General features: G+C 59.6%; 1 protein-coding gene across 2 annotated transcripts in view; it reads left to right on the top strand.

Annotated features, from left to right (window-relative positions):
- Positions 1-3155: 3155 nt before the first annotated feature.
- The window catches only part of ACSF3 (acyl-CoA synthetase family member 3), a 50944-nt gene continuing 44837 nt past the window's right edge, over positions 3156-9262 (top strand). Inside the window, exons 1-3 of one of the 2 annotated variants that reach the window (XM_039696459.1) lie at positions 3156-3177; positions 5208-5908; positions 7284-7439. In XM_039696459.1, coding sequence (XP_039552393.1) covers positions 3171-3177; positions 5208-5908; positions 7284-7439 — 864 coding nt within the window. In that variant the 5' untranslated portion in view covers positions 3156-3170. Of the gene's footprint in view, positions 3178-5207; positions 5909-7283; positions 7440-7817; positions 7972-9262 lie in introns of those variants that run through there. The other variant, XM_039696458.1, reaches the window with a different exon arrangement.

The raw sequence follows: 9262 nt of genomic DNA, 5'->3' as shown, positions 1-9262 counted from the left end.
GCCACTTAGGGCTGCACTTCACTGCGAGCTGCTCCTGTCCCCGGGGAGTCCCCACGGCAATCGTGTCCCCTGCAGGCCCCTGGGGACACAGCCGCGTGTGGCAGTGCCTGCAGCAGCTCGGGGTGCCGGGAGGGATGCAGGCAAGGGGGGACCTCTGAAACACGGAGGGGAAACAGGGGGGAGCCTGCCCTGCCGCGGGAGCAGCAGCACAGGTTAGACCCAAACTGGGGACACTCGATCTGCTGTCTGCCACCACAGGGCCCCGCAGCCTGGCGGTGGGGCCGGTGACACAGGGACAGGGCCAGCAGCCCCGGTGACCTTGGGCTGCCTGGCGGGGAGCGGCTCAGGGAGGCTGGGGAGTGTGAGGCACCAGGGCCTCGGGTGGGGATTAGGGGCCAGCAGATGGATGGGGATCAAACATTTCACTGCCCCTTGTTTACAACACCCTCCTGGCAGCCACGGGGACCCCGGCACTGCTCTGGCTCTGTCCCTCCTTGGGCTGGGGCAGGATGGGGACAGGGACACACTTCCATGGGTTTGGGGAGTGCCAGTGGGATGAACAGGCTCCCACCTTGCTGTGCTGCATCCTCATTCCAAGCAGCACCACGGTGGGAACTGCCAGTGCCCCCATCCCATCCCATCCCATCCCATCCCATCCCATCCCATCCCATCCCACCCCACCCCATCCCATCCCATCCCATCCCATCAATCCCATCCCATCCCATCAATCCCATCAATCCCATCCCAAGGATGAACTCACCATCACCCCGAGCATTCCCCCAGCCCCGCAGTGTTTGTGCTGTTTACACCACCCCAGTAATTACTTCCCTTTTTTTTTCCCTTTAATAAATACGGATGTGCCACAAGTAAACTGCAGCGCAATAAAAGCTTTCTGCTGGATCCATAATTAATCACGGAGCTGAGCGAGGCGGGGAGGGCAGGCACAGATCCCTCCTGCTGCTGGGAGGGACCCCAGGAGCCGCGGTGGCAGCTCGGGGACAGCCCGGGGACAGTGCCAGCAGCCGGGCTCGGGGGTGGGCAGGGCTGTGCCTGCCTCTCCCAGCTGTGAGGGCACATCTGGACTGAGCCCCCGGCCAGGCGCGAGCAGCCCCTGCCCTCCCTCCCTCCCTCCCTGCGGTCCCCGGGAGCTCGGCAGGTCCCCGGGGATGTGGCCGGCTCCAGATGGCCGGTGGCACCAGGTGCGGGGCCGCAGCGGCTCGGGGTGGCTGCGGTGACATCTGCTGTGTGTGACACCCCGGCCAGCTGGCCCCGCCGCCGGGGGAGCGCGGCCGTGGCACCCCCGCGGGAGGGGCCCGGCTGGAGGGGCCGCTCCTGGCTCGTCCTTGGGTGTCCCGGCTCTGTCCCCTCCCCGTGCTCGCTGTCCCTGCCGGCCCCTGCCCCACCACGGGGTGTTGGCACCAGAGCCCCCCGTGGGCACGCACCCAGGGAGGGGGCTCTGGTGACAATGGGGAGCGTGGGGGGTGACACTGGGGGTGGCACTGGCGGTGGCAGGGTGCTGGGCACACCTGCAGGGAGGTGGCACCCGCTGGCACTGGGGCTGACCCCGAGCTGCTGGGAGTGTGGGGAGCCTCCTGCAGCAGCCCTGCACGGGGCAGGGGGTGGTGGGGGAGTGAAGGGATGGGGGAACTGGGGAAGGGCTGTGGGATGGAGAACTGGGGAAGGGCTGTGGGATGGGAGGAACTGGGGAAGGGGCTGTGGGATGGCAGGAACTGGGGAAGGGCTGTGGGATGGCAGGAACTGGGGAAGGGCTGTGGAGGAACTGGGGAAGGGGTTGTGTGAGGGGAACTGTGCAACGGAGCTGTGCAGTGGGGAGATGTGCCATGGAGAGTTGTGCCATGAGCCGGGAGCTGTGCCATGGGGAACTGTGTCATGAGCAGAGAGCCATGCCATGAGGAGTGAGCCCTGCCCCGGGCAGGGAGCCGTGCCATGGGGAATGAGCCCTGCCCCGGGCAGGGAGCCGTGCCATGAGGAGTGAGCCCTGCCCCGGGCAGGGAGCCGTGCCATGGGGAGGAAGCCATGCCGTGAGCAGGGAGCCGTGCAGGAGCGCCGGGTGCTCTCCCCAGCGCTGCCATCCCGGCCCCGTTTCCGCTCCCAGCCCCGGCCCCGGTGGAAACACACCTGGGGTGGGCGGGGGTCAGCCCAGCCGTGCCGCTCCACGGGCCCTGGGCACGGCCAGAGCAGCTCGGCTGCGGTGGGGCATGGCCGTGTGCCATGTGCCCTGTGCTGTGTGCCATGTGCTGGGTGCCCTGTGCCCTGTGCTGTGTCCTGTGCCCTGTACCCTGTGCTGTGTGCCCTGTGCCGTGCCCTGTACCCTGTACCCTGTGCTGTGTGCCCTGTGCCATGTGCTCTGTGCCCTGTGCCCTCTGCCCTGTGTGCCACCATGGGACCTCTGTGCAGCCCCGCATGGCTGTGTGTCCCCAAGGTGGCTGTGTTTCTGTCCCCTGGATGGCTGTTTGTCCCCAAGACAGCTGTGTGTGTGTCCCCAGGGTGGCTATGTGTCCCCACAGTGTCTGTGCATCTCTGGGATCTCTGTGCCCCCTGGAATGCCCATGTGTGAATGTTCCCCGAGTCCAGGCCATGCCTGCCCCCTGCCCAAGTCCCCAGATCCCCCAATCCCAAATCCCCCAGACAAGGCCCCTGGCCCCAGGACACGCAGGGCAGAGCTGGAGCTCCATGACGCCACACCCACCCGCCATAACACCCCAGAACACCGGTGACACTCCACTCCGGGACACCCAGCCCCGCGGAGCCCCGGCCCCGCCCCCGTGGCCATTTTGGGGCCAAATCCCCACAAATCCGGGGCGGCGTGGCGGAACATTAGTGCGCGGAACGTTCGAGTCGCGGCGCCGCGTTCCGCCGGAGCTGTTCGCGGCCGGACCGGTCCCCCGGCGGCAGGTGAGGCCCGGCGGGGCTGCGGGAGGCGGCGGGGCCGGGATGGCCCCGGGACGGCTCCGGGACGGCCCCGGGATGTCCCAAAGCCGGGGCCAGCCGGGGCCTGCTGCCCTCGGCCCGCTGCGCCCGGACCGGCCCTCCTTCCCCGCGGGAGCCGCGGGCTGCGCGGCCTGCGGCGGGGCCGGCCCCGGTGCCGGTGCCGGTAGCGGTGCCGTGCCTGGGAGGCTCAGCGCCGTTCGTGCCTTTCCTGCTCCGGGATGTGCCGTGAGTAGGCTGCGGGCAGAGCGCTGCAGGGGGAATCTCCGCGGGACTGGATGGGCTTTAAAGTCCTTCCAATCCAAACCTTTCCCTGTTTTTTGTTTTGTGAGAAGGGAAGAACAGTCAGCATCTCAGGCATTATTTGATGCATTTTCCATTCTCTTAGTTACTTTATGATTTTCTAATAAAGTATTTTAGTGATTTTCTAGGGATGCAGTATTTTTATCTCTGTTGTAGAAACAGTCAGGGATCCCTTTGTGTTCCCATGCCTGTAAAGGAGGAAAGGCTGCAGTCCTGCAGGCCAGGCTCACCTGGCAGCTACACAGTCCCAGCTGGAGCCACGATTATCCTGTAATAACTCACTTTGGAACAGCTCAGAGTAACTCCAAGGGTCATTTTCCTCCAGGGAATGCATTTTATGCCCTTTGTGCTCAGAAAGGGTGCAGAGGGAGATGCACACAGTGCCCAGGGCTGTGCAGTGGGTCAGCTCCCAGTTTGCACTGGTTTTGTTGTGCTGGGAGCTGGGGGGAGCCTCCAGCTGCTTTGAGATCTTCAGCCTGAGGAGGAGGAGGAGGGCTTGGATTGTCCCTTCCAGGGGGATTTGAACCTTCCCTTCCAAGGCAGCAGAGCCACATCTCTACCGTGCCCTCCCCTTCCCACGGGATCCAGGGACAGTCTTTGTGTCCAGGTGTGCTGTGCTGGAGTTTGTGACCCCTGAGCAGCACAGGGGATGGCAGACAGCCCCTGGATTTACCCCACGTGTCTGCAGCCCAGCTCTGTAAAACCCAGCACTGCCAGGCCTGGCTGGAGTGCTGCTTGCATTGTTCCATGAAACACAGACTGCTGAGAATGGGGTGATTCCATTTTTGGGAGGAGCTGGAGGAGCAGTGAGAGCACTGGGAGCATCAGCCGCGCTGGTCCTGGGCAAAACCAGCTCCCAGCTGGTGCCCCTCGTCATGCTCAGGGTATGGCACCTTGCCATGGCCACAGCTTCAGTTCAGGGTGTGAATTAGGTGGGGTTTTTGCATTTCAGCCTCTCCAGAGCAATGCAAAGCTGTCACACGAGCTCTGCCTTGAGCTGCTTTGTTTTTTTCCATGCTGGTGGCAAATGTCAGGAGTTCCCACGCTCAGCCCGCTCTGGGGCTGCAGCCTCTCTGCTCCCCCAGATGTTTCCACCCTAAATCACCAGCTTGTTTTGCAGAAGCAGAAATTGAGGTTGATTTGCAAAAGAAGATCTGAGCAGGGCCAGTGTCTGGGTGGGGAAATGCTCCGAAGGTGGAGGGGACAGACCGCAGGGCTGGCGGAAAACAAACTGGGGCAGCCCTGACAGCTCTGCCCTGGGGAGCTGCTGGGCTGCAGCCCCTTGTTCCAGCTCCTCCCCACACTGGGAAGCTGGGCTGGGAGGCTCTTGGAGCTGAGCTGCTCCACTAATAGGCATTTATCAAAAAAAAATAAAGGAAAAGTCAGGTTGTTATTGCCGGCGTCAGGGAAGTGTCACGGACACTCGCGGAGAGTGAGAGCTTGTCATCCTTTGGCTGCTTCCTCTTGTCATGGAGCCTCTCTGGGGATGCTTTGGTGCTGATGGGATTCTGTGCAGCAAATCCCTCTCTCTCCTGCCACAGCCCTGTCCTCTGCTCTCTGGTGCTGTGTGGACAGGGTGCTCCAGGCTGTGCAGAGGGTTTAGGATTCTTCACGGAATTGTGGAATGCTTTGGCATCTCATTTCACCCCCTGCCTGGGACACTGGAAGGTGTCAGGGGGTGGAACTGGGTGGGCTTTGAGGTCTAACCCAAACCATTCTGGGATTCTGTGAAAGCTGGTTCATCATTTAAACGAGGTGGATTTTAAGGGCTGTGCCTCCTGTTCCATCATGGCAGGACCCGGGGATGCTCAGGCTGCCCAGGATGTGGCACTCTGAGGCAGGGACATAAATAATACAGTGGATATGATTCAAATGAGGGCTGCCACTTTGCCTGGGTGGGAATAACCCCCTGGGTAATCCTGCCCCTGCTGATGTGCCATCATTGCTTCCTGCAGAGTCGCTCCAGCCCGGCCGTGCTGGCAGGATGCTGCTCCCCCTGCTCTTCCCCCAGCTGTGCCGGCCCCTCCGCTGCCTCCTGCGGGGTGGCAGGAGGGCTGGCTGTCCCCACAGGGCTCTGCACACAGCCCGGGCCACCTGCAGCAGCGACATCACCCCTGTGTTCACCAGGGCCCTGGCTTTTGGGGACAAAGTGGCCATCGTTGACCAGCACGGGGAGCACACGTACCGGGAGCTGCTGAGCCGGAGCCTCCGCCTGTCCCAGGAGATCTGCAGGCTCCTGCAGTGCCCCAGCAGGGACCTGAAGGAAGAGAGGATCTCCTTCCTGTGCCCCAACGATGCCTCCTACGTGGTGGCCCAGTGGGCCTCGTGGATGAGCGGGGCCATAGCCGTGCCCCTGTACAGGAAGCACCCTCTGCCCGAGCTGGAGTACGTGATCCAGGACTCGCAGAGCGCCCTGCTCATCGCGGCCCAGGAGTTCCTGAGCAAAATAACCCCCAGCGCCCAGAAACTGGGAGTCCCCGTGCTGCCACTCCCCACGCCTGGTGCTGGTGGATCCACGAGCCCTGCAGCCACGGAGGAGGGGCTCTTGCCAAGCTGTTCCTCGTGGAAGGACAGAGGGGCCATGATCATCTACACCAGCGGGACCACGGGGAGGCCCAAGGGTGTCCTCAGCACCCACGAGAACGTGCAGGCTGTGGTGAGTGCTGCTGCCCCCCTGCCAGGCTCTGCCAAGCTACAAAGTCTTGGAATCTGGAGGGGATTTGGGGTTGCAAACACCTTTCCATTGCCAAATTCGTGCTGAGAGCTGTGGGGCTGCAGCTCTGGAAGGTGAGCACACAGCAGCGTGTGAGGCTCTCAGCCTTGGCCTGTTCGTGCTGCAGCTGCATCCTGAGGCAGCTGGATTCTCCTCCCTGCTTTCCTGGAAAGCAGAATGGATGAAACCTGTTGTAAAAAACCTGATTTCTTTGCAGTTTGCTTTTCTGCCCTCTGACTAGGGGAGAATCTTTGCTCCTAATTGGAAAATATCTTAGCCCAGCCCAGTGCTGTGTGAAGCCTGTGCATTATTCAGCTCTGTATCCCCAAGGCAAAAAAATCCATTAGCTCTCAGAGCCAAAAGGAATTAAAAGTTTGAATAAGCCTGCTGACTGCCTCACCACTTGGTTATCAGTGCCTGCAACTGCCAGACTGCTGCCATTAGGGAGGGAGGGCAGGGAATGCAGGGGTGCCTCGAGAGCTGCTCGGGGTGCTCGGCTCCTGCAGGGTCCCAACAGGAATGAAAGCCTTGATGGATGGAGCCAGGGCTTGGCTATATTGGGCAAGGAATCTGTTCCCTCACAAACATGCTGATTATTTGGGGGGTGGCCTGAGCAGTCCCCATCCTTTGGGCTGTCCTGCAGGAAGCCTAAAAGCTGCTCGCTGCCCTGTGGAAGAGGGTTGTGAGAGACACGACCAAATTCCACTGCTCAGATGCTTTTCTTATTTTTAGGTGGCTGGAAATAAGCTTTGCAGTTGCCAGCACTGGGCTCTGAAGGGCATTGTTGACCCAGAAACCTGATAATTATCCCTTCAGATAATTATCCCTTCAGAGCAAAGTGTTTTGGAAGCTTGATGCTCTCATAATTTTTACTAACATGAAACCTGCTTTCTGTTTATCAGCAATTTCCTGCTCCTACTGATTATCCCTTACAGGTGCTAAAAGCCTGATGTCATCAGTGTCCTAACTATGGCAACAGAATTCTGGGAAAATTAGCTTTTTGATTACTATTTCTGCCAAATCTGCATGTGCAGCAGTAGATTAATATTTTTGTATGTCCTACTTAAAATCATTGTTGATACTTCTCAGTAACAAGGAAGGGCTTTGCTGATTTTAAGACCCATCCTGACAGGATGCTGAAGGTGTTCCTCTTGTGTTCTGTTCTGTTGTGGTGGGAATTTTTCTCCTGCTGATCCTGAAGGAAAGATTTTGTGCCCAGGCATTCCTGGCAGGGAATTTGGGGCTTGAATACCTCGGGGATACCTCGGTAAAATCTTTCCTCCTGCCCTAAGGCCACGCTGTTTGTTTTCTTGTGCAGACCACGGGGCTGGTTGAGAAGTGGGAGTGGAAGAAGGAGGACGTGATCCTGCACGTGCTGCCTCTGCACCACGTCCACGGGGTGATCAACAAGCTGCAGTGCCCGCTGTGGGTGGGAGCCACGTGCGTCATGTTCCCGGAATTCAGCGCGCACACGGTGAGCCCGGGGGAGAGCCAGCAGCAGCACTGGGCACTGCACTCAGAGCAGCTCTGGGAATGGCTTCCTGAGGAGTTGCAGCCCCTTTGGCACTGGCTCTGCGTGGTTCACAAAGGGAATTGGTTGGGTGCTGAGCCCGGGGTATGTGTGCTCTTCCAGAGGGTGCAGCTCGTGTAAGTGTGGTGTTGGAGGGGGAATGCTGCACTGCCCCTCCCAGCCCTGGGCTGGGGTCTGGCTGGGGGTGGGTGGACCTCTGAAGGAAAGATTTTGTGCCCAGGCATTCCTGGCAGGGAATTTGGGGCTTGAATACCTCGGGGATACCTCGGTAAAATCTTTCCTCCTGCCCTAAGGCCACGCTGTTTGTTTTCTTGTGCAGACCACGGGGCTGGTTGAGAAGTGGGAGTGGAAGAAGGAGGACGTGATCCTGCACGTGCTGCCTCTGCACCACGTCCACGGGGTGATCAACAAGCTGCAGTGCCCGCTGTGGGTGGGAGCCACGTGCGTCATGTTCCCGGAATTCAGCGCGCACACGGTGAGCCCGGGGGAGAGCCAGCAGCAGCACTGGGCACTGCACTCAGAGCAGCTCTGGGAATGGCTTCCTGAGGAGTTGCAGCCCCTTTGGCACTGGCTCTGCGTGGTTCACAAAGGGAATTGGTTGGGTGCTGAGCCCGGGGTATGTGTGCTCTTCCAGAGGGTGCAGCTCGTGTAAGTGTGGTGTTGGAGGGGGAATGCTGCACTGCCCCTCCCAGCCCTGGGCTGGGGGTGGCTGGACCCTTCTGTGTCCACTGAGAGTGTTTCCATCCAGAACTGGGGTTGTGGATTTTTTTTTGCTGCCAGGAATGGTGGAAATACTGGTTTTTCTCTTCTGTGTCAGTGGTGTGCTGCTGGCTGAATTCTTTAGTGACTTGCATTTCTCAGGATCCCCAAAATACTGAGGTTGCAAAAGATCTCCAAGGTCACCAAGTCCACCCTGTGTTCTATCTCCAGCCCACAGCACTGGCCACAGCACTGAGTGCCAGGTCCAGTCATTCCTTGGACATCTCCAGGGATAGGGGCTCCACCACCTCTCTGGGCAGCCCCTTCCAAATTTTCCCTTTCCAGTCCTACATCCTTAGTGTTTTGTATTGCATTACATGACAGACCACAGCCTTTTGAATTTTTTGCAGCCCAGGTAAGGGAAATCCTGTTTTTCCTCACTTAGATGAAAAGATGGCTCTTGCTCTGTGGGGAAACAAGAGTTAAAAGAGCTGTCAGGTTGGACTCAGTGATGTGAGAGAGAGTTTCCAGATCCAGACTTTCTTGCAGCTTTTAGGAAAAGTGGCAGGAGGGAAACCTTACTGGAATGATGCTGTTAAGATGTTGTTTTCTATCTGAGCCAGGAAACACCAGTGCCAGTGTTTTGCTTCTCCTTTGTTCCCTGCAGCAGTGGCACACCATGGGGAGAGAGGAAGGGACAGGCAGCTGTAAAGGTGGAACAGGTTCCACATTTCCCAGCCCCTGGGATGCAGCACTGTCCATCCACATCTCCCAGTGTCCTGGGTGCTGTCTGCAGTGTCACTGTTAAGGGACAGTTGGGTTTTCAGGTGCTGCTGCTGCTCGGAGCAGACAGGAAGCAGATGTGTTGTCACTGCAGAGCTCCCTGGGAAAGCCAGAGGAGCCTGTGCTGGGTAACTGCCCAGGCTGCTCTCCCTGCCTGTGCTAATCCACGTGCTGGGAAGGCTTGTCCCGTGGGGAGGACAAAGTGCACAGGTGTGGGATACACCTGGAAGCTCTGGCTGTGCTGCTGCCAGGTGAGGGCGGGCCCAGCTCTGACCCGAGCGACC

Source organism: Passer montanus, unplaced genomic scaffold, assembly GCF_014805655.1.
Source record: "Passer montanus isolate IOZ18808 unplaced genomic scaffold, ASM1480565v1 scaffold98, whole genome shotgun sequence".
Classification (NCBI taxonomy): domain Eukaryota; kingdom Metazoa; phylum Chordata; class Aves; order Passeriformes; family Passeridae; genus Passer; species Passer montanus.
The sequence above is the reverse complement of the archived record's forward strand: the minus strand, read 5'-3'. Positions and strand labels throughout refer to the sequence as shown.